At 43.9% G+C, this 24790-nt stretch overlaps 1 protein-coding gene across 8 annotated transcripts in view; it reads right to left on the reverse strand.

The window, feature by feature from the left end:
* Positions 1-24790, reverse strand: part of LOC132391026 (BTB/POZ domain-containing protein KCTD9) — a 62754-nt gene that overhangs the window by 27627 nt on the left and 10337 nt on the right. For 3 of the 8 annotated variants that reach the window (XM_059963655.1, XM_059963725.1, XM_059963684.1), the window contains 8 exons: positions 21735-21831; positions 14004-14062; positions 12270-12401; positions 9326-9393; positions 8244-8339; positions 4630-4782; positions 2396-2501; positions 1356-1489 (listed from right to left, as the gene is read on the reverse strand). In XM_059963655.1, the coding sequence (XP_059819638.1) occupies positions 1356-1489; positions 2396-2501; positions 4630-4782; positions 8244-8339; positions 9326-9393; positions 12270-12401; positions 14004-14062; positions 21735-21831 (845 nt within the window). The remainder of the gene's footprint in view (positions 1-1355; positions 1490-2395; positions 2502-4629; positions 4783-8243; positions 8340-9325; positions 9394-12269; positions 12402-14003; positions 14063-21734; positions 21832-24790) is intronic. The other 5 variants (XM_059963676.1, XM_059963694.1, XM_059963666.1 and 2 more) reach the window with 4 other exon arrangements.

Raw genomic sequence — 24790 nt, forward strand, 5'->3', positions numbered from 1 at the left:
CTCAGCTCCAGTCTCTGGCTTTCTCCCCATATCCCTTAATGCCCTGACCAATCAAGAATCCATCAATCTGCCTTAAATACAAAGACTTGGCCTCCATAGCTGCCTGCGGCACTGCTCTCTGGCTAAAGTAATTCTTTCTCATCTCCATTCTAAAAGGATGCCCCTCTACTCCGAGACTGTGTCCTCTGGTCCTAGACTCTCCCATCATAGGAAACATCCTCTCCGCATCCACTCTATCGAGGCCTTTCAACATTCGATAGGTTTTAATTAGATCACTCCTCATTCTTTTGAATTCCAGTGAAACAGCCCAGAGCCATAAAACGCTCTTCATATGACAAGTTGTTAAACCCTGTTTTGTGAACCCCCTCTGAACCCTCTCCAGTGTCAGCACATCCTTTATAAGGGGCCAAAACTGCTCACAATGCAAGTGGGGCCTCACTAGTGCTTTATAAAGCCTCAACATCACATCTTACATATTTATATTTATTGTTTTTTTATTAATATTGTAACCTTTATCTTACTGCATTTTTTTGTGTTGTGTTAGATCCGGAGTAACAGTTAGCTCTTTCTCCTTTACATTTGTGTACAGGAAATGACACCAAACAGTCTAGACATCTGCATAACCATATACAGTGGGTCTAAACTTAAAAGTACAAGTTTAAATTTTAAAAATTTGATTTTAAAACTCACTTTTTTTGTGAACCATTTTTAGATAAAATAGATAAGAAATCAGAATACATTTTGCCCATGACCGGCAGAAGACTGTATTCCATCTGTCAATTCTTTTCCCATTCTCTTAATCTGTCCAAGTCCAGATTCCCTGATACCAGAAGACATAGGAGAGGTATGTTTCCTCAACACAACCTGTCCCCTCCACCATCTGCAAACCTGGTCACAAAGCCATCAATTCTGTCATCCAGATTAGAACATATAAAGTGAAAAGTAGTGGACCCAACACAGACCCCTGGGGAATGGTTTTCCATAATGTTCTTGATTTTAATCAAAATCTCCACCATGGATGTTCCCAAGCCTGGTTGCGAAAGGAGGGTTGGACATGGAGCTACTAACCCCATCCTGTAAAGACCCAGCACTACAGAAATGCCACCAACAACTCCAAAGACTTCATCCTAAGGAGAGGAAGGATCTTCAACTGGCTACACCTTGAAAGACTGGCCTAGCAAAGAGGGTTCTGGTGAGCTGCTGTCAACAGCCTATGCTCCAGGAGATCTGATGGGCTTTAAGAAGAAAAAGAAAATTAATTAAAGCCCTATTCTTTTCCTTATTCCTTTTGAAGATGGTCAATTACTCACTGTGTTAACCTTGAACTAACAGAGGCAATATTACCAGACCCTCACCTCCAGGTCTGTTCCTGCTAGCGTGGCCCCTCGAAGGTTGCAGTTCTTCAGCTTGGCATTCTTCAGGGTGGCCACTCTCAGGTTAATCCCAGTCATTTGGCTTCCTTCCATGTCTACTCCTTTCAGGTTTGCACCTGGGACACACAATAGTAATTACTTCCTCTCCACCCACTTCTTCAATCACTTCCCATTGCTCCTCACCCCAATTTCAAATCCGTTCCTCTACCTCCCCACACACAATCCCAGAACTGCTTCTGAACCTGGTGGTGTGGGATCCCTTTTCCAACAGCGGCAGTGAGAAGACAGCATGGTATGAACGGTGGGGATCCTTGACGGTTCTTGATGTTCTGTTAAAAGTATTGGCCAAAACACTGGGCGAGCTCCCCACTTCACTTCCAATATGCCACAAGACTTTTAACCACGCCTAAGAGGGGAGTGGGGGCTTCCTGATTAAAAGATGACACCTCCGGCAGTGCAGTCCTGAAGTAGCCTGGCATGGGGAGGGATTGAACTCACAGCCAACATCTTTCAAGTTAGACGTCCACACCTGAATGTTTGTCGAATCCATACTGTGGATTAGTGGAGCAGTAGGCAGAGCTGCTCCTCCTCCAGGTCATTGGGTAAATTTAAACTGGAGGTTGACAGATTCTCAATTAGTAAGGCAGGGGAATGTGGTTGAAGGGGGAGATAAATCTGCCATGATAGAATGGGAAAGCAGAGCGATGGGCTGAAGGGGCTAATTCTGCTCCTATGTCGTATATTCCTCTATCCCCTGCCTGTTTAAGTGCCACCATGGTATCAGCACCCACCACCTCCCAAGCCAATACAGTTTAATTACCAACAACTGTGTAAATTAAAGGAACTTACCCCAAGTATCTCTCTTAAACTTTCTGCTTCTCACTTTAAAGTTCTGCCCACTAGTATTTGACACTTACAACTGGGAAAAAGAGCCTACCTTGTGCCTCTTTTAAAAACAAGGGGGTGAAAGTGGAACATCACAAAGAATATACTTCCAGTGGTTCCAGAGTGTTTGAACTCACCTTCCAAATTAGCCTTGAGACCTGAAGGATCCTCAAAGTTGCACCCTCTCAGCGATGCCCCCTCCGCATTGGAGCACAGCATTTTCACCCCTTGGAGATTGGCACCCTGGCAGAACACAGGACTGCTCAGTGAAAACCACAATCGATAGCTCTCTGTCGTACCATCTCATACACATCGATCCACAGAAAGTAACAGTTGTCAATATCAATTCTTAATTAATAAGTAATTTAAACATTTGGTAATTTAAACATTTAAGATTGCTGGCTATATTTAATGCTTTGGATGTGAAATTAGGCACAGGCAAGTTTGTAGATGACATGAAGCTTGGTGGTGCTGCTGATAATGAGAATTGTCTTCAGCTATTCTGCACTGATTAGCTGGTGAGATGGGCAGGGCAGTGGCAGGTGCTGTTCAATCCCCAACAACAGGAGGTAGTGAGGATTAGTAACACACTGAACGGTGATAACAGAGGAAGCACTGAGAAGCATAATGGACTTTGTGCACTTATTCACGGACTCCTACAGGCAGCAGCATAGGTAAATAAGATGGGAAAGTGGAACAGAAAAACACAGCAACAGGTAAATTTGATTATCAGAGTGACTGTGTTGGAGTGGATGCAGACAATGTGACGTGGGATGGAGTGTTCCAGTTATGAAGTAACTCTGGATAGGCTGAGTTTATTTCCCTCAGCACAGAGAAAACCTAGGGAGCCCTGATTTGAGGCACTGAGGGGCAGAGGTAGGTTAGATAATGAGAAATATTTCCTTTTAAGAGACCTATATAATTCTTATATTTACAGTATATAATTCTTTCTTCTTAGAATTTTTTTTGCTGGATGTCACGTCAATACAGCATAGCAAAGTCCTAACACATGTAAATGTATATGGCAAATACAGTCAATTCTTGATAAAGCCACGGGGCATTGGTTTAAGGGACAAGGGAAACAGATTCACCTCACCCCGAAAGGCAGATGACATCAAGAACATATTATCTGAGGCAGTAGTGGAAACAGATACGCTCACAACATTTAAACAGCTGTGAGCCTACCTGTTTATAATGTATGAACTATTCCTGGCACCCCGTGAGCAAGTTCCTGATTACCTGTAATACAACTTTTTAAAATACTTTTGGACAGGTGCATGGAGGGATATGAGACAACCATGGGCAGATGGGACAGGAAAGAGTCCAGAGATTTAATAAGATGTTACCAGGACTCGAGGGACTGAGTTAAGGGGAAGAATTGGGTAAGCCGGAACTTCATTCCTTGGAGTAGAGGAAACTGAGAGCTGGCATTATGAAGATGCACAATATCTTGAGATAATGTGAATGCACACAAGGAAAGAGAACATAAGTTAAAGTTTCAAAGTGAAGTACATGTACATCACCACATACTACCTTGAGATTCATCTTCTTGAGGCATTTACAGGAAAATAAAGAAATACAATAGAGTTTATGAAAAAATATTGACAAACAACCAGAAGAAAAACTGTGCAAATATAAAAAGTAAATAAATAATACTGAGAGTTCTTTAAAGTGAGCCTGCAGGTTGGTGAGTGAAGTCACCACAATGGTTCAGGAGCCAGATGGTGTAGGGTTACAACCGTTCATAGACCCGGTGGTGTGGGACCCAAGGCTCTTGTACTCCTTCCTGATGGTAGTAGCAAGAAAAAAATACTGCCACATGGGGTTCCTGGATGAAAAAGTGAGGGTGGAAAGATTTAAAAGGAACCCGAGGGACAACTTATTTGTGCAGAGGTTGGCGTGTGGAAGTAACAAGCTGCCACAGGTACTGTTTGAGGTGAGTACAGTAACAACACTTAAAAGTCACTTGGACAGGTACATGAATAGCAGGATATGTGCCAAACATGAGCAAATGGGACCAGCTCAGGTGTGCAACTGGGTTAGCATGGAGTAGATGGGCCAAATGGCCTGTGTGGCAAAGCATTTAGATGAGCTCATGAAATGCTAGAGCACTGAAGAGAAAAGGCCAATACTGGAAAACGGGATTGGCTTCACCTGGGGTCAACATGAAGATGGTGGGCTGAGTGGTCTGTTGTCGTTACATCCAATGTTTATTCCCACTCTAGGTACCCCATACACGCACCATCCCAATTGGCGTCACCACCCCACCAGTATTCAGCTGATGAGAGCATTCAATTTGTTCTGTCTAGACTCTATTCCATCAGTCAGCTCCGAGGGGAGAAGGACACATCAATCCGCAGATCAGACTTACATCTAGGATGGCGCCCGACAGGTCTGCTCGCTCCAGGTTCGAACTGCAGAGGTTTGCGTGGCTGAGGTTACAGTTACTGAGGTTAGCCATCTTAAAGTTGATGTACCGAAGATCTAGTCGGGATAAGTCTGTCCCTCTGAAATTCAGACCCTGCTTGAAGTCAAATATCCCAAGTTATATATTGCAAGACATGACTTAGGAGCAGAATAAGACCTTTCAAACCATCAAGTCTGCACTGCCATTCCATCTGAATCTGCTTTTCACATCCAACCTGGTTACCCAATCACCTTCTGACCTTGAAACTCCAAGCCATACCTCAGTGGGTAAAGCTCTCACCTAAACAGGAGGCTTCAGTCAGAAGGGGGCTGCTATTCTGTCCAGAGGCTCTATCCTTCACATATTAAACTGAACCTCACATTTTCCCACTCAGATGACTGCAAAAGGCCCATTGGAATTACTTTGAAGAATGCTGGAGTTATCCTAAGCAATCGATTCTCATTCCTCCATCTACTGATCATATTGTAAGTACCTTATGAGCTGAAAAGTGCTTTATGATGCAGACAAAGTGATTTAAATCCAAGCCTCCACTCAAAGCGGGCGCCACAGTAGTGACAGTTGCAGCTCGGGCGTTGGGAGTTTGGAGTTCAATCCCAGCATCTCCTGTAAGGATTTTGTACGTCCTGCCTGTGGAGTGAGTGGGTTTCTTCCAGTTTCCTCCCACGGTCCCATTACGTACCGGTTAGTTGGCCACTGTAAATTGCTCTGCGATTAGGCTAGTGGTAAATCAGTGTGTTCCTAGCGGTGTGGCTCAAGGTGCTGAAAAGGTCTATTCTGCGCTGTATCTCTAAACTTCAGGAGCTCCCAACCTTTTCTTATGCCATGGACATCTACCATTGACCAAGGAGTCTGCAGACCAGAGGTTGAGAACCCCTGCTCGAAATAAACAAATCTCCCGCCCACTTTACTGGAAATCCTGCAACGTCTCATCCTCCTCCAGCAGCCTGGAGCCTGAAAAATTCACAAGCTGTGCTGCTGACTAATCCCTGCTTGCTGATTGACGTCACGCTCTCTTGCCTGGCCCCGCAGTATGCCATGAGACACCTCAACCCTCGCTTGGCTCCTGATTAAAGCTTGCTTTGTCATCCCAGCTGGATGCAGGACTGAAAACGCTGGCAAGATCACAAGAGCATCGACACGTCATGCTCCCTTGAGGTTCCTTCTCCAGATCCACTTTTGAATAAACCCACACAAGAAACACTAATATACACTCATCTTCTCTAAAAATAAGTAAGATTTATCCAGACTGAACAAACAACCTGAGAGGCTATTGTCACAGTTTATACTCGGAGAGGCTGAAGGGCTCTCTGAGAGGCTACTGTCACCTGCTCGGTGAGCTTTCGTGCTTTTTAAAATTCTTTGGAACAGCTCACATTTTGCATGTTTTCCCCGTGACTGCCTGGGTTTCCCCTGGTGCTCTGGTTTCCTCCCACCAGCAAATACACCTGGGGTGGTCAACTACTTGGCCAAAGTACACTCAGTGGCCACTTTATTAGATACACCAGCATACCTGCTCGTTAGTGCAAATATTTAATCATGTGGCAGCAGCTCAATCCATAACAGCATGCACATTTTTCAAGAGGTTCACAGAGCCATGGAACATTACAGCACAGAAACAAGCCTTTTGGGCTTTCTTGGCTGTGCCGAACCATTTTTCTGCCTAGTCCCACTGACCTGCACCTGGACCATATCCCTCCATATACCTCTCATCCACGTACCTGTCCAAGTTTTTCTTAAACGTTAAAAGTGAACCCGCATTTACCACTTCATCTGGCAGCTCATTCCACACTCCCACCACTCTCTGTGTGTAGAAGCCCCTCATGTTCCCCTTAAACATTTCACCTTTCATCCACGACCTCTTGTTCTCATCTCTCCAAACCTCAGTAGAAAAAAGTACATTTATCCTAACTATACCCCTCATAAATTTGTATAACTCTATTAAATCTCTACTCATTCTCCAACGCTCCAAGGGATAAAGTCATAACCCATTAAATCTTTCCCCATAACTCAGGCCCTCAAGTCCTGCAGTATCCTTATAAATTTTCTCAGCTCTCTTTCAATCTCATTGATAGATTTTCTGTGGGTGAGTGACTAGAACAGCACATAACTTTATAATTGTTCTCTTGTTCACAACTCTTCTACTCATGAAAACATCTGAACATCTACTCTGTCAAGCACCCTTAGGACCTGGTATATTTGAATAAGGTTATCCTCATTCTTCTAAATCCAGGGAATACAGAGCCAAACTGTCCAGCCTCCCTCAACAGGGAAGCCCGTCTATCCAAGGAATATCCCTGGTGAACCTCCTCTGGAATTCCTCCTATTCTGTTAATATTCAGCAGCACACACACAATGCTGGAGGACTCAACATCAGGCAGCATCTGTGGAGGGGAATAAACAGCCGAGACCATTCATCAAGGGCAGCACGGTAGTTTGGTGACTAGCACAACCCTTTACACTACTAGCAACCTGGGTTCAATTCCCACCACTGCTTGTATGGAGTTTGTATGTTCTCCCCGTGACCATGTAGGTTTCCTCTGGGTGCTCTGGTTTCCTCCCACAGCCCAAAGATGTACCAGTTGGATTGATCATCGTAATTGTTCTGTGATTAAACTAGAGTTAAATCAGGGGTTGCTGTGAGGCATGGCTTGATGGGCCAAAAGGACCTATTCGAACTGCATCTCAATAAATGAATAAATAATAACAAATCAGAGTATGACTGTTTATTCCCCTCTAGATGCTGCCTGACTTGCTGAGTTCCTTCAGCATTTTGTGTGTGTTGCACAAGGTTTCCCGCATCTACAGAATCTCTTGTGCATATGCTGCTATATTCATTATTTTAGATAAGGGGACCAAATCTGTGCATGGTATTCCACGTGTGACCTCACCAGTATTATACAGGAAGGTAACAAAACCAATTATTAAGCTCCATCCCTTTTGCAATAAAGACCAATATAAATGCATTTTGATTCACCTCACTAAAGTGTACCATGTCATATTTCTTCACATAGAGTAGTCAGTGGGTCAAAAGAGAAACGGAAAAGGAAAGGTTTCCTATTCTTCTAACTGGTCTCACAGTGTCAACCCTGGCTGGAAGATCTCAAGTTCAAGTTTATTGTCATTCAACCATATACAATACACGTATACCGCCAAACGAGACAACATTCCTTTGCACCACGGTGCAAACTAGAGAACATATAACTCACACACATACATGAAGTAATATTACCACAAATAAATTAATAAGAAGGTGCAGTTACTAAACAAATTAAAAAGTAAACAGCAAAACACTACTGGCACTTCTCAGGTGATGAGACCTACTAATGCCATAGTACCTCCTGCCTGATGGTAAGGGGTCAGAGATTGTTGACTGATGGGAGGGATCATGGCGATGCTAAGAGCCCGTGCCTGGACCGTTTTGGATCTTTGCTTGCCCACACCACTGACTCTGGTGCAAGGGATATATCCAGGTAACAGCCAACATGGCTATAGCTGTATGCCTGACAGCCATCACCTTCCAAATCTGACACCCAAAGACACCTTCTGTTCACAATCACCTGACATCGAAGCTCTGATTTTGTTGGCGTGGCTAACAGAAACCGGACAAACTCCTTCCGGGAAATGGGAGAATGGTCTTCAGCCGGTAGCGAGTTCTGAAAGAGAGAGAATGCCAGCTTGTGACACAGTCCTGCTGCTTGGTTTGGTTTTCCATCTGATTAGGTGTGGAAGTTTATTGTCTGAAGGGCATGACTGATAATACAGTGCCACAAGATGCAGAGGGCACACTCATCTTGGTAACATTCTCACCCTACGTTCAAGCCTCGGGATAAAGCCCTCATTATCATACAGCACAGAACCTGTCCCTTCAGCCCATCTAATCTGTGCCAAACTATCATTCTGCCTAGTCCCTTTGACATGCAATTGGACCAGAGCCCTCCATACCCCTCATTGTTGGAGGGCTATGTTTCCTCAACGCAGTCTTTGAAAGCCATATGTAAAAGGAATAGCCTCAGTGAAGACAGACACGATACAATTCAGATTTACACAAACTACGAGTCTTTGGTACCCATACGGGGTAAGCACGTAAGTAGGAAGAGAATGTATCCATGAACACATCAGATTCACATCTGTGTGCACAACCTCACAGACAATCATTCATTCCCACAACCAATGATCTTACTTTTAAGGACTCTTTATCTCATTATTTCATTCTTCTTATTTGTTGCTATTTGTTTATATTTACATTTGCACAGTTTGTTGTCTTCTGCACTCTGGTTGATCTTTCACTGATCCTGTTATAGTCATTACTCTATAGATTTGCTGAGAATGCCTAGGAAAATGAATCTCAGGTTATGTGTGGTGACATATATGTATTTTGACAAAATTTACTTTGAACTTGCCAATGGATTTGCTTAGTCAGGCTCACACAGGCAGAAGTCCTTAAGGCCACAAGATTTAGGAGCAGAATCAGGCCATTCAGCCCATCGAGCCTGCTCCACTGTTCTATTATCCCTCTCAAACCCATTCTCCTGCCTTCTCCTTGTAACATTTGACACCCTTTCTATTCATCTTTAATCCATACCTAATAGAAACTATAGCTATTATTTATAAAGACCAAAACAATTAGCAGAATTATTACCTTAATTAGTTGCTCCAACTGTTCAATTAGAGAGTCTATGCCAAAGAATTTTGCCTCCTCAAGTACTCCTGGAAGAGGTGAGCAAAGTTCACATTAATTTCCACACGCCCTTCAGCAAGCCACAAGAGCTAACCTTATACCTTATCAAGTGTTCGGAGTGTGCCGGATGTCTGGGAACGTAATCAGAGTCAGGGTATCAGGTATTGGTCCAGAGGGACTAGGGGAAGAGATTAACACGAAGACTTGGACAAGATGCAACAGGGCTTTGAGACTTAGAAGTGTGAACCCTTCAAAACGGTATGAGCAACCTGAAGAGTTGCCCAATTACTGTCCTATCGGCAAAGAAAAGGATTTTTAAAATTAACTCTGCCGACTGCAGCAGTTTGCCTGGTTTGCTTTACATTGGCAGAGATTGGCCTTAGATTGTTTTGTTAAACACAAGAACATCTTCAAGTATTTTGTCCTTGGGAAGTCTACCTGAGTAGCTGCTGTTGAGCATGTAGAGAAAACCATTTTAGTCATGGACCTTATCAAGCGCATGGGCACTGCACTGGGACAAATCAGTTTTGACAGAATAAAAGTTGCTTCTACATAGTAGCATTCAGGGTTACTTATTGGCTGGCAACTGAAGAGCTGAACTGATCTGAGTTCCCAGTTCTAACTTTGAGTTTTCCATACAAGGTCACTTGTAATGGGATTAATAAGTTTTAGTTTAGAGGGATAAATATATGTATGCTAGGGTTAGCAAGTTTAACCGCATTATCAGAAGTGACTTGTAATTACTTTAAATAGGAAAATGTTATACAATATTCTGTTTGTTCTTCTGCCATCAGATAAACATTACAGGAGCATCAAAACTAAAACCACAAGGCCACTAAACAGCTTCCTCCCACAGGCAGTCAGACTGCTAAATAGCTGCTCTACCTGACTCTGCTTTGGACACTTTTAACTTGCTCTGGACACTTATAACTTGTTTTTAACTGACATGTGGCTGTTGTGTTTTACTATTTATTGTTATGTTTATTATTTAGTGTTGCGTTTGTTATGTTATGATTGCACTGCTCCTGGGAAACGCTCTCATTCTGCCCTGCACAGCTGATGTACGGTCAGAATGAAAATAAAGTTTTTGAAAGTTTTTGAATAATTCTCTAGGGGATTGTAAATAAAGCAAATCACCCCTCCTTCCACATTCCCTGCCTCCCTTATTTGGTTCCCTGCTCCACCTTCCTATCCTGTCAGATTCCACTACTGAAGCCTTTTGAAACCTCCCAGCCTGTCGCTATTCCCACTCTCCCCTCCTCCATCTGCCTATTGCCCCTTCTCACCCGGACCCACCGATCATCTGCCAGCCTCTGTCGCTATTCCCACTTTCCCCTCCTCCATCTGCCCATCACCCCTCCTCACCCGGATCCACCGATCACCTGCCAGCCCTTGATCCACCCTTTCCTGTCACCTCTTTATAACTGGCTATTTCCCCTCTATCTCTCAGTCTAGAAACATCGACTATCACACAACAGTCTAGAGTTTACAGAGAATGGTGCGGAAATTGAAAAAACACCCAGTAAACAGCAGTCTGTGGGCAAAAACACCCTGTTAATGACAGAGGAGGATGGCCAGACTGGTTCAAGCTTTCAGACTACAGCAGCAGAAAACCAAACCGGGTGGGTTCCATTCCTGTATGTAATAAAGTGGCCACTGATTGTAAATACCAGAGAAAGGAGGTTTTCTCATTGAAGGCAGGGTAGCTTCAGTGATTTGATAGAAGAATGGAGAATACAGGATCAGTTATGATACAGCTTAATCCTGGTTCAAGTTAACCTGCTCCTGATGCTTAACATAGAACACTACAGCACAGTACAGGCATCTTGGCCCACAATATTGTGCCAACCTTACAGCCTACTCCAAGATCAATCTAACCTCTCCTTCCTACTTAACCTTCCATTTTTCTATCATCCATGTGCTTACCTAAGAGTTTCTTAAATGTCCCTAATGTATCTGCCTCTACCACCACATTGGGCAGCATGTTCCACAAATGCACCATTCTCTGTGTAAAGAACTTGCCTCTGACATAGATACCCCTATTCTTTCCTCCAATCACCTTAAAACTATAACCCCTCACGTTAGCCATTTCCGTCCTGGGAAAAAGTGTCTAGCTATCCTCTCGAACTATGCCTCTTATCTTGAATACACTACTCTGCAAAAGTCGTGTGTGTGTGTGTGTGTGTGTGTGTGTGTGTGTGTGTGTGTGTGTGTGTGTGTGTGTGCGCGCGTGTGCATGTAGAGAGAGATAGAGAAGATATCAAAGACTTTTACACAGTACTGAAGTAATTTTATATATTGCACTGTACCGCTGCCGCAAAAAAAACCCCAAATATCATGGCATATGTGACTGATGACAAACCTGACTCTGATATGGGTCTCTATTGTGGACTGAGAGTGGGAAGGGGGCAGGGAAAGGGGAATCATGGTTGGGAAAAAGGGAAGGGAGCAGGAAGCACCAGAAAGACATTTTGTAATGATCAATAAACTAATTGTTTGGAATCAAATGACCTTGTCTGGTGTCTCAGGGCAGGGTGTGTCTGCAACTGCGCCAACCACACCCCCACTCCACCTGGCATTCCTTCTCTGCCACATGTTCCACACCACTCCCACTGCACTCCACCCTTGCCATACCAACATTCTTTGCTCCCACCAAATTTACACTCACTCTGCTCCACGTTGTCTTAGGCACCCCAGATATATATATATATACACACACACACACACACACTATACACAAGATTTTGGCACAGTGCTGTACCTCTGTTATCCTCCTGTGTTCCACAGAGAAAACCTAGCTCGCTCACCCTTTCCTTATAAGACATAAACTGAGCAACAGCAAGACACCAGTTCAACATTTACCACAGGACCTTACCACTGTGGGCTTGATATTGTCAGAACCTACCTAGTAAGTTGAGGCCTTTGTTCACAATGAGTTGTCCATGGCGCAGGTAGTTTAGGATGGGCATGAAGTACTCCGGGCTACGATCAATGAGGAAGCCTCCCTGATGATCTTTCTTGTTACCCCACGCACCTACTCCGGAAGAGGGAAAAGATCAGATCACTAGCAATGCATTCAGATTCTTCGCTTGAACAACCTCACCATAAGCCATATTACCTGGTGTACTGTGGGCCACGAACAGCTGGGAAACCGCTCAAAGCAAACTAGCCTGCAGTTTCAACATAAACTGAGATCAAAACTGGAAAATTACGGTAGTATATAGGCTGATGCTTCAGTTCCCATAAAGAATCCCACAGACACGCTAAATGCCTTTCTCAGTTCCACATACTTTATGACATTTACAAATTTTATTGCAGTAGAAGTTAGTTTTACAGTACAGAAACTGGCCACATCACAGCTGAGTAAAACTGTTGCTTTGGCTCCTCAAGTCTCTTCCCACCTCACTTCATCTTTGTATTGGAGAGCCTAACAGCACAGAAACGGAGTGCTGGCCACATGTCCTATGGGCTGTTGGCATGCATTTGGTGTAATTGAAAGCAAATACACTGAGCCAAGATAACTCATGTTATGTTCCATTTGTTCTTACTGTGAGTGAGGCACACACATATGATGTGGTGGCATGATGACGTATGCCATTTACATAGTTTTACATATAACCTATAATGAATTATTTAAATGAACAAGAATGCTAATTCAAATGATATATTTATAATATTAATTAAGAATTGCTGAAATATTAAACACACAACACTTGGTATGTCTTATGGCCCAATTGGCCACAAGGCCATTAGGCCCATCAAGTCTGCTCTGACATTTCATCATGGCTAATTTATTTTCCCTCTCAGCCCCATTCTCCTGCCTTCTCCCTGTAACCTTCAATTCCCTTATTAATAACAACGCAAGGCATAGAAGTAGAATTAGGCCACTCAGCCTAAAATTAACAAGTACTAAAACTGGGAATGAACCATGGGCCTTTAGATCTTCAGTCTAACACTCTTCAAACTGAGCCATTTCAGCTAGCACCCATTAACCTAACCCTGCACTAAATACACTTTATTCTCTGAACGTTCCCTATCAATTCTACCCTTCCCTCAGGAGTTTTTAGGGGTCAATTAACCCTTGTTGGGACGTGGGCGGGGCAGGGGAAGAACCCAAGCACCTGGAGAAAACCCAGACAGTCACAGGGAGAATGTACTAACTCCTCGAAGACAGCACCCAAGGACAGAACTAACTTAGGCTCACTGTAGTTGGAAGGCAGCAGCTCTACCTGCTGCTCAATAACTTGCCTTCTGTCAGAAGTCAAACAGAATGTGCCAGCAGCCACTGCATCTTACTACCTGGTTTCATTAACTTGATAACTTGTAATTAGTGCACAGGAGTTCTGCAAGTAAATCCTCCCACCCCTTGTTTCATCCGGGTGGTTCTAGCACCAACTTGGAGTGTGGGCTCACCATTCGAGTTGCTCACCACTACAGTCACCCTTTCTCTACAATCACTTGATTCCTCCTGCTTCACTAGGTCTACTTAACAGAAACTGGCACAATGTCAGCAAACGGCTGCACAAGCTAACCGGAGGACACTGTCGTTGACAGACATAGCCTCCTGTCAGTCGGCAGCTGCTCGGTGTTGCGTTCAACATTGTCAGTCAGCTTTTGACACGGCAGTGGGGATACTCACTTTTGTCCCGGAACATGTGTGCAAGCATACTCTCCGGCTCCTTGTTCACTAGGGTGCTCCTGGGCAAAGAGGGAATGAAATCCAGAGTTAGGTTCAAGTGAATTAATTACTCTGCAGTCTTTGAGAGAAAAAAAACTACTTAAGTAAACACCAGTGATGGAAATAATTTGGAAGATATGTAGCTCGATATGCGAGCTAATTACTTGCAACCCGTTTGGTTGCTTCTTGATTGGTGGGACCTCGTAGACATCTTCATATGAAGTTCCTTTCTGTAAACAGACACACAGACCTCGATCCTATTCATGCACCAATGCTGGCAAAATTTCAGACCACAACACAGAAGGTTCATCACACAACCGATCGGTGACGAGATTTCCTCCTCACTTCACAAGTGAGTTTCTGTAATGACAACCAATTGGCTGATCAATAAATATATAAAGCCCAAGCATTTGGAGGACACAACAGTGCACCGATGATGCCTCTTTGTAAGGGGATGAAACATTAGCAAGTAAGTTGAGTGAGATCACCAAACAACTCAATCCAAACACAAATGAGCAGGAGAATCACGCTAACCAGCAAACTCTTTCAAGGACATGGGTCAGGTACTGTGCCAAGCTCCCTCCCAAACATTCCCAAATCCAAGCCAAGCTAATTGTCATGTGCACAATTGCATTTACTTAGTGACACAAGGCAGAACAGGCCCTTCCAGCCCAATGAGCCACACCACCCAGCAGCCCACCTACTTAACCCTAGCTGCATCACAGGACAATTTACAATGACCAATTAACCTACTAACCCCGTACATCTTTGGAATGTGGGAGGAAGCCAGCGCACCCGGAGGAAAGCCACACGAACACGGGGAGAATGTACAAACTTTCTTTCACAGAGAACACCAGATTTCAACTCCAAATTCTAAAACCCGGGGCTGTAATAGCATCGAGCTAACTGCTATTCAAATGTGGCGCCCAATCCATAATTCTGAACAGGGAAAAAAAAATTTAATCATAAATTATGTATAATTTTTACAAAAAAACAACACAATTAGAACAAAAATAAACTGTCCATTTTAATGCGAGGTGGTCACTATAATGATTATGCTTTTTGCCAGTTGGTTTGAGGACCATCTCCCTCCCACACTGCCTCATCGCATGCCCTCAGGATAGGTAGGAGCACAGAGTAAGCCAGAAAGTGTGGGTGGAGAAGACAGGAATATTTTCCTTTCAGCATCTGAACAGAGACTTGATGAATGTTTATAACAATTATGAAAAAATAGGGTAGAAATCCAGAGTCCATTTCCCACGGTAGAAATGACAAATACTAACGGACAGAGCTTTAAGGAGAGAGAGGGAATGTTTAAAGAAGTTGTGAAGGGCAAGGTTTTGGCAGCAATACACAAAATACTGGAGGAAATCAGCAGGTCAGGCAGCACCTATGGAAATGAATAAACAGTTGAAGTTTTGGGCCGAGACCTCTCATTTCCTGGTGCTGCGGTCTCCGTGCTTTCTGAACCTGCTGAGTTGATGGTTGTTGCTGCTTGAGTGGGACGGTAGCATAGTGGTTAGCACAACGCTTTACAGTACCAGCAACTGCTATGTGTGCTGAACAAACCAGATGGAAATGGGGTCCAGAGCTGCACCCCCCCCCCCCACCCCTGGGAACTATGCTGCTAATGAGAGAGAGAGAGAGAGATGGATGATTTAGTATTATGGCTTCTTCACTGATGGAAAGGTAAACAATCTTTTGCTGCAAGGACACTTCTTTGCTCGTTAACATTCTTGCTGAGACAGCAGGAAGTGGACTAGTTTGATGGACATGGACATGTGGAGTTGATGGATGGCTGATACCCCGTCAGTGGGGATAAAAGATGGGTCTGGGGAGACACCCTCGGATACACCAGTGGACACTGAAAGAGTGTTGTGCACCCACAGGAAGGTGGGGGCCTGGAGAAGCGGTTCAGGGGAATCGGTCTGGAGCACAGTGGATGAAGGCAGACCAGTGGGGACTTGTGTGTGTGTCCGCCCTTGCCTGGGTGACAAGTCCATCACTGAAGAACGGTCTAGCCTGGTACGGAAAGGTCATAACCAGTGACCCCAACGGTACAACGGAACAAGAAGACGGACGGTTTGCCTGCTGCAGCTGCTCATCTCTTGCTCGCTCTCTCTCTCTCTCCAACATTGCAACACAACAACAACTACCTCAACACGATCTAAACTGAACTCTATATTCTCTTATGACAATTCATTTACCCCTAGACTTTGATAGAGCTTGGTTTTGATTCTTATTCCTGGACTTCTGTATTTATCATTGCTAACCTGTTTTATATGTATATTGGCATTTTTGATACTGTATTGCTCAGTTTACTACATTGTGTGGGAGACCGGAAACGTAGTCAGCAGAGATGGAGATTGACGAGTTTCTAAGGGAACCAACTTCGGGGGCATTAGATGATGCCGGAAAGTTGGAATTGTTGAATATTGCGAGACGGTTGAAACTCGCGGTGGTGAAACCGGCGATGCGAAAATCGGAGATACAGAGAGCAATAGCCACGTATTATGTATCCCAGAAGGTGTTCCAGGTAGAGGTGTTTGAGCTGTTCCCTGAGAGTAAACCAGATGGGGGTGAGCTTCAGCTTCAGATGGAAAAATTAAGGTTGGATGAGGAGGAAAGGAAAAGGGAGCATGAGTTCCAGATAAGGAAGCTGGAGGCAGAGAGGGAAGAAAGGGAGAAAGAGAGGCAGTTTGAGCTGGAAAAAGGTTAAAGGCATCGCAGGCAGGGGGTCAGGCAGCGGACTCAAACAAGGGGTTCAAGATTGGTCAGGAGGTTAAGTTGGTACCCCCGTTTGAGGAGATGGAGGACAATAGGTACTTCCTCCATTTTGAGAAATATGCTATAAATCGGGACTGGCCTAAGAGGAAGTGGGCTGTTCTGGTACAGAGTGTACTTAAGGGGAAGGCTCAGCAAGCCTATTCTGCATTGTCTATGGAGGAGGCTAAAGATTATGATGAAGTAAAAAGGGCTATACTGAGGAGTTACGAGTTGGTTCCAGAGGCATACTGGCAGAGGTTCCGGAATTTGAGAAAGCTGTGGGACCGCACGTATTTAGAGTTTGCCCGTGAGATGCAAATGTATTGTGAGCGTTGGTGCGCCTCAAAAGGGGTCACTGGGGATTATGACAAACTGCTACAGCTAATGCTGACTGAGCAGTTTAAAGGTTGTGTCCCTGAAGGTATGCGGACCAATCTAGATGAGAAGGAGGCAGAGACTCTGTCTGCGACTGCCAAGTTAGCAGACGAGTATGCCTTAACCCACAAGATAAAATTTCCCCCAAATAAGAGCTACCAGAGAGGCAGTAGGGACAGTAGAGAAAGCCCACCGGCTAAGTCAGAGAATAAGCCGGGGACTACCGGAAAAACAGGCTGGCAAGAAGTTTCCCAGCTTTACGTGTTATAATTATGGGAAAGCTGGTCACATAGTATCTAAGTGCCTGGCTCCGAAGAAGGAGACAGGAAAAGGAAAGACAACAATCCCGACTGGTTACATTGAGCCGGTCAACAGACCGATGAGGAGGGCGAGGTTAGATAGAGCTCAAGAGGGGCGTGAGAAGTTCATTTCGGAAGGGATAGTATCTGTGAAGGAAGGAGAAACCTCAGTTCCAGTGCGGATCTGGAGAGATACTGGGGCTGGTCAGTCATTGATCTTAAGGAAGGTATTAGAATTCGGTGCTGAGACCAAGACTGGGGAGGTAAATGTGATACAAAGGGTTGGAAAAGGGACTTATGCCATACCGTTACATAAAGTATTTTTGAAGTGTGATTTGGTATCTGGACCAGTCACGATAGGGGTACGGTCTGCACTCCCGGAACCCGACGTAGATGTCTTACTCGGGAAATACCTGGCGGGGGGGATGTGTTCTCTGCAGTTCAGCTCACGAGTAAGCCTGCCAGGACTGAGGACCCGCCCATAGTTTCTGAATTTAATCCCACAGGCGCAGTCACCAGAAGAATGTCGAGGAAAGCTGCTAAGACAACCGCTGATTTAGCTGAGACATTTTTACCAGCCCCGTACCAGGAGAGGTTAAAGGATGGTAAAGCGGAGAATAGTGGAGCTAAGGAAAGTAAGGGAGACGAAGCAAACTTAGGGTTGTCACGGAATAAGATTTTGAGCCTTGCCCATAAGACACCCCGAGGGTGAACATTTTGGAATGAGGAAGGAATTTATGGAGGCACAGAGACAAGATGAGAAACAGATGTGGCAGCTAGAAGGTCCAGGGTTGGACACTGGTGATTTATGTAGCTTGAAAGAGCTGGTTGTAGGTGAAGAATTTAAGTGTGTTCCCGATGATGTAAGGGCATTCTGAGAGGAAAAAGATGCCGCTACCTTGAGGGAGTCTGCTGGGTTAGCAGACGAGGTTGTTTTAACCTGCAAGGTTGAGTTTACTCCAGATGGGGGTTGCCCAGAGAGTAAATGAGAGGATCAGGGGAACTTGGAATTTGAAACTGGGTCTGGTATTGAAAGCCGAGGAGAGGCAGATGTCCCGTTGGCCTGTGTGCAGGTTGAGGAGGTACCTGTGGATGCACAGGGTACTGAACCTAGTGTTGAAGCTCAGGAAAAGTCTGAGGGGTCTGACTTAGTTGAAAAGGAATGCAGTCCTTTTGGGTCAGATGGACTTGGTTGAGTGAAGAAAGGGTTAACCCTGGTACCAGTGGAAAGTGAGGATTCTCAGTCACTTGTGTTAGAAGGTGTTCTAAAAGTTAGTGATGAGATGAAAGCTGGTGATGTGGATATTATTGAAGATATTGAGAAAAGTGTTACTGGACTTTAGAATAAGGAAAATTTAAAGTCGGATTTGGTTTCAGAACTGTTGAACAAAGGGAAGGAACCGTTAACTAAACAATGGTTTGTTAACAAGGTGCCTGTGAATCAATTACAGTTTGTTTTGAAATTTAAGGATAAACAACTTGGTGATGTTATTCAAGTATGAGATTTGGAGAGGCAGAACTTGAAGTGTTGTTTTGACCAAGAGGTCTGACCTGCAGATGTTAAACTGGAAACTAATAGAATTAAAGATCCTGAAGATAAAATTAATGAGTGATGTGGAAGTTCAGCAAATGAGCTCAGTTTGGAAAACACTGGTGATCGGCTAGCACCTGTGAAGGCCTAATCTGGGCTGGTGAGCCAGCTAACCACTTGAGAGTTAAGTGGAAAAGAGGCAAGGGTTGACCAAATGCTTTGAATAACAGGATCTGGTTTTGCGGGAATTTGACTTTTTTTTAGACGAAGCTTGTGAAAGATAATGACAATATCATAGTTGATTGACTGAACATTAAGTTTAAAAGTAAAATAGGGATTAGTATTTGCACAAACTTCTGTAATGTACTACATTATAATCACACATATATTGGTTCCAATTCTGTAATATACACCAAAGCTAAAAATTATTCCACTGTAGAAAAAGAATTACTGTCACTTATTCTGGCATTACAGCATTTTGAGGTCTACATTTGTCCGGCACAGAAGCCATTGATAGTTTATACTGATCACAACCCATTGGTATTTTTGACTAACATGAAGAATAAAAATAGACAGTTATTAAGTTGGAGTTTGATGTTACAAGAATTTGATATTAAAGTATAACATGTGAAGGGAACTGACAATGTAATTGCTGATTGTTTATCCAGGTGTTAATTTGAAATCATATCTGTGTTACCCTGTTGATTAATGAACACTTCTGTATTATATTAGATCCTGTAATGTGCCTTACTAGTTAATTTTCACCCCCGGTGAAAATTCTTTGAAGGGTGGGGGTGTTATGTGTGCTGAACAAACCAGATGGAAATGGGGTCCAGAGCTGCGCCCCCTCCCCCCCCCATCCCCGGGAACTATGCTGCTAATGAGAGAGAGAGAAAGAGATGAAGAACAGAGGGAGAGGCACCTGATACAGATAAGAGAGAGAGAGATGGATGATTTAGTATTATGGCTTCTTCACTGAAGGAAAGGTAAACAATCTTTTGCTGCAAGGACACTTCTTTGCTCTTTAACATTCTTGCTGAGACAGCAGGAAGTGGACTAGTTTGATGGACATGGACATGTGGAGTTGATGGATGGCTGATACCCCGTCAGTGGGGATAAAAGATGGGTCTGGGGAGACACCCTCGGATACACCAGTGGACACTGAAAGAGTGTTGTGCACCCACAGGAAGGTGGGGGCCTGGAGAAGCGGTTCAGGGGAATCGGTCTGGAGCACAGTGGATGAAGGCAGACCAGTGGGGACTTGTGTGTGTGTCCGCCCTTGCCTGGGTGACAAGTCCATCACTGAAGAACGGTCTAGCCTGGAACGGAAGGGTCACAATCGGTGACTCCAAAGGTACAACGGAAAAAGAAGACGACGGAAGGTTCGTCTGCTGCAGCTGCTCATCTCTTGCTCGCTCTCTCTCTCCCCAACATTGCAACACAACAACTACCTCAGCACGAACTGAACTTAACTCTATATTCTCTTATGACAATTCATTTACCCCTAAAATTTGATAGAACTTGGTTTTGATTCTTATTCCTGCACTTCTGTATTTATCATTGCTAACCTGTTTTATATGTATATTGGCATTTTTGATACTGTATTGCTTAGTTTACTAATAAACACCTTTAGTTATAGTACCACCAGACTCCAACGTATCATTCCATTTCTGCTGGTCTGTTAACCCAGTTACGGGGTACGTAACACAACTCAGGTTCAATTCCTGCCTCTGTCTGCAAGGGGTTTGTACGTTCTCCCCGTGACTGCATGGGTTTCCTCCCACAGTCCAAAGATGTACCAGTTAGTAGGTTAGTTGGTCATTGTAAACTGTCCTGTGATTAGGAGTAGCTCAAAGGATCCTGTTCCATGCTGTATCTCAATAAATTAAAAAAATCAGGACTGGAAATGAGGATGCCAGAATAAGGTGGTGATGGGTGAAACCAGGTGGCTGAGAGAGGGGGGATGATCAAAGAAATTGGGAGGTGAGAGGTGGAAAAGGTAAAGGGCTGGAGAAGACAGAATCTGATAGGACAGTAGAATGAACAATGGGAGGGTTTAAACTTTCCTAGGCAGGGAGAACATGAATTGGACCCAGTAAACTCTCCATGATATCTTGGCTGCAATCTGCAGAAAGTCAGCTACTAATTTTGCTGACATTAGGGTTAGTCTTAGTGAGAGAACCTTTGAGAGCAGATGTGTGAAATGTGTGAAAAGAATTTACTTCAAAACTTGGTGTTGAAGATTGGAGGTGAGTTACTGGAATGAAGCAGAGGAAAGTTTACTGCATCTAACTGAGACTGTCCCTGCTCAAGGAAGGTTTGGTAGGAGATTAACTGAGTACATTGAAATATAATGCGTCGTATGCATCAAATAAAATCAGCAAGGATTGTGCTGGGGGAGCAGCCGGCAAGTCACTACACTTGCAACCCCAACGTAGCATGCACATAACTTACTAACCCTAACCCATACATGCTTGGAATACGAGAGTAAACTGCAGCACCCGAGAAAATCCATTCAGTTCAAACTTCTACACTGGTGGGAGTCGAACCCCGATCTTGCAGGAGTGCTGTAAAGCATTGTGCTAACGGCTATGTTACCACGTTGTCCCAACCGGCAACAACCATCAACTCAGCTGGATCAGAAAGCCCAGAGAACTCAGTACAAAGAGATGCAGAAACACCGTCGACACCACCACTTCCAAGCCCCGCTAATCGTCTTACCGCGTCGTGGTGAAGTACTGGCCGCCGACGTTTAGTGTTATCCAGTCAGTACACATCACAGATTGGTCATCAACGTCCTTCCTGTCTGCCTCAGGGTCTGTGCAGAGAAACAAAAGTAACATTTCAAGCATCAACTTTATTCACCACTGTGTATTAGGAATTTGCTCTGGTGTGTTGGTCAGGGTGCAACACACAACAATAAAACAAGTCAACGATTATAAAGAACAAAGAATAACATAAAAAAGTAGTTAAGATATATATATGGAATACAAATGCTTAAGTGCATAAATAACAGCATGCACTTACAATGCAAACAGCATTATAAAATTGGCTTTATGTGTTTACAGTGCAGTGACGGGGGTAATAAAGGGTGGTGGGAGATGGTTAATGAACTCAGTTGATCAGACTAACTGCCTGGGGGAGGAATCTTTTAAAATTTCTTAAAGCTTTTGTTTTAATAATGCTTTCCAGAAGGGAGCTTTTGGAGAAGGCAATTTGCATGGTGGGTAGTGTCTGCAATGACTTTTATGCCAGCTTCTTTGTCATGGATACATACAGGGATGGTAAACTGCAGACAATGACCTTTCCTGCTGACCTGTTGTTTTTGTAGATTATGAGAGGATTTCAATCTGATTCTCCCTAACCCAGGGGTCGGCAACCCGCGGCTCTGGAGCCGCATGCGCCTCTTTGATCTCTGTGCTGCGGCTCCCCGTGGTTTGTAGGTTTTTGAAATGTAATTCGAAATTTGAAGATTATGGTGATCTTGTACAATCTAAATAAAACGTTGTGGCGACCCCATTTCCTGGCACATCTGAACCGGCTCACAATTAGCCACCGTTCCGGCTATGGGAGATAGCCTACGGGGGGTTTGTGAGTACGTGTCTTTTGGAGCATCCGCGCCCATGGGGGGGCGGATTGAGGGAGGCTTTAAAGCAAGGCTGTTTAGTTCGAATAAAGTTATCTTTGACTGCAGTGTCGTTATTTCAGCGCTGCGTGTAGCACACCGCTACAACGTGTTTTTTATCGCTATTAAGATACATCACCACTGCCAATGCCTGACACCCGCCAGTGCGCGCTTTCTTTTAATTCTTCGATCCAAGGTAGGCTAACTATGGAGTAACCTTCAACCCAACGTCTTTTTTTCGGAGTTCAAAATGTTTTTGTTGCATGCAGAAATGTAATTTCGTTTTCTCTGCAGGAGTTCATCAATTTTATAAATGCAACACATTATAGTTTGTTTATACATAGCATAAAGGCAAAAAAAAACGTTGTATGCAGTGTTATTTCATTTTAAATGTCAAACGGGTTTTGTGGCTCCCAGTGTTTTCTTTTCTGTGGGAAATGGGTCCATATGGCTCTTTGTGGTAAACGTTGCTGACCCCTGCCCTAACCCATGCATCAGCTCTTACCAAAACGTCATAGCCCTGGACAGAGCAAGGAGATAGAGTAAATGCTTCATTTTTGGTACACTTTACTTGAAAGAACATCCCTAACAGCTTAAAGACAGGACCGTTGCTCTAATCCTACGTAGCCTTAAACTTTAGCTTTCAGCTCAATTAAATTTTAAAAAACTTTAATCAAAGCTCAGGTCAAATATTTTGATGAGAAAATCAGTGAAGTAAGCCAAATATAGAGACAAGGAACAGTTAAGTATACAGAATTAATACTCTAGTGCAAAGTATTGTACAATAAAATTTATTTGTCTCACGCGTATTGAAACGTACAGTGAAATGTTTCATTAGCGTCAACGACCATCACAGTCCGAGGATGTGCTGGGGACAGCCTTCACATGTCACCACATTTCTGGCACCAACACAGCATGCCCACAACTTGTTAACCGTAAGCTTTACGTCTTTGCAATGCAGGGGGAAACCAGAGCACATGGCGGAATCTCGCACGATCATGGGGTGAACGTACTGAGTCCTTGGAGACACCAGCAGGAACTAAGCCCCAATAAGCAATGGCTGTAAAATATTACACTACTGCTCCACCCTACTACTACCATGCAAATTAGCAGATTTCATGGAACAACTGTTTCACAATGGTATGGTACTTATTTTAAACAAATGTTTCAAGAGAGGAGGTTGCCTGGCAAATACCTGATCTTCAACCATTATAAAACACAGCATCCTATTCATTATCACATTGCCATTTTTGGGAGCTCTATCGTGGAGACTGGGTGGGTGTACCAGTTCCGAGCTTTCAGCATAAACTAGATTTTCAAGTACTTCACTGCCTATTCCAGAGGACCTGTAAACAGGCCATGAATGGAAGCAAATAAATGGACAAACAGAGATACAAAATATTACAGAAGCCTCGCTACCACTGCTAGGAATTAAAGGGTTAACGCATGAGGAGCATTTGATGGTTCTGGGCCTGTACTCACTGAAGTTTAAAAGAATGAGGGGGGAACCTCACAAATATTGAAACACCTAGACAGAGTGAATGTGGAGAAGATGTTTCCAATAGGTGCAGAGTCCAGAACCAGAGGGTAGAGCCTCAGAATACGTCCCTTTAGAACAACGAAATTAAATAATTTATCTATTTAGTTATTTATTTAGACATATAGCATGGAATAGGCTCTCCAACCCCAATGAGCCACACCACCCAGTAACCCACCTTTTCACCACTAACCTAATCGCAGGACAATTTATAATGACCAATTAACCTACCAACCGGTATGTCTTTGGACTGTGGGAGGAAACCGGAGAATCTGGACACACGGTCACGGTGAACACATACAAGCTCCTTCAAGAGGGCACTGGAATTGAACTCCAAACTCTGATGCCCCAAGCTGGAACAGTCTTGAGCTAGCCACTACATTACAGTGGAGCCTGAGGATGGCGAATCTGTGGAATTTCACTGCTACAGGCAGCTGTGGAGGCCAAGTCATTGGGTATATTTAAAGTGGAGGTTTTTGATCAATAAGGGCATAAAAGATTATGGGGAGAAGGCAGAAGAATGAGGTTGAGGGAGATAATAAATCAGCCATGATGGAATGGTGGAGCAGACTTGATGGGCTGAATGGCCTAATTCTGCTCCTGTGTCTTATGGTC

The sequence above is a fragment of the Hypanus sabinus genome, chromosome 1 (genome assembly GCF_030144855.1).
Source record: "Hypanus sabinus isolate sHypSab1 chromosome 1, sHypSab1.hap1, whole genome shotgun sequence".
Taxonomy (NCBI): Eukaryota; Metazoa; Chordata; class Chondrichthyes; order Myliobatiformes; family Dasyatidae; genus Hypanus; species Hypanus sabinus.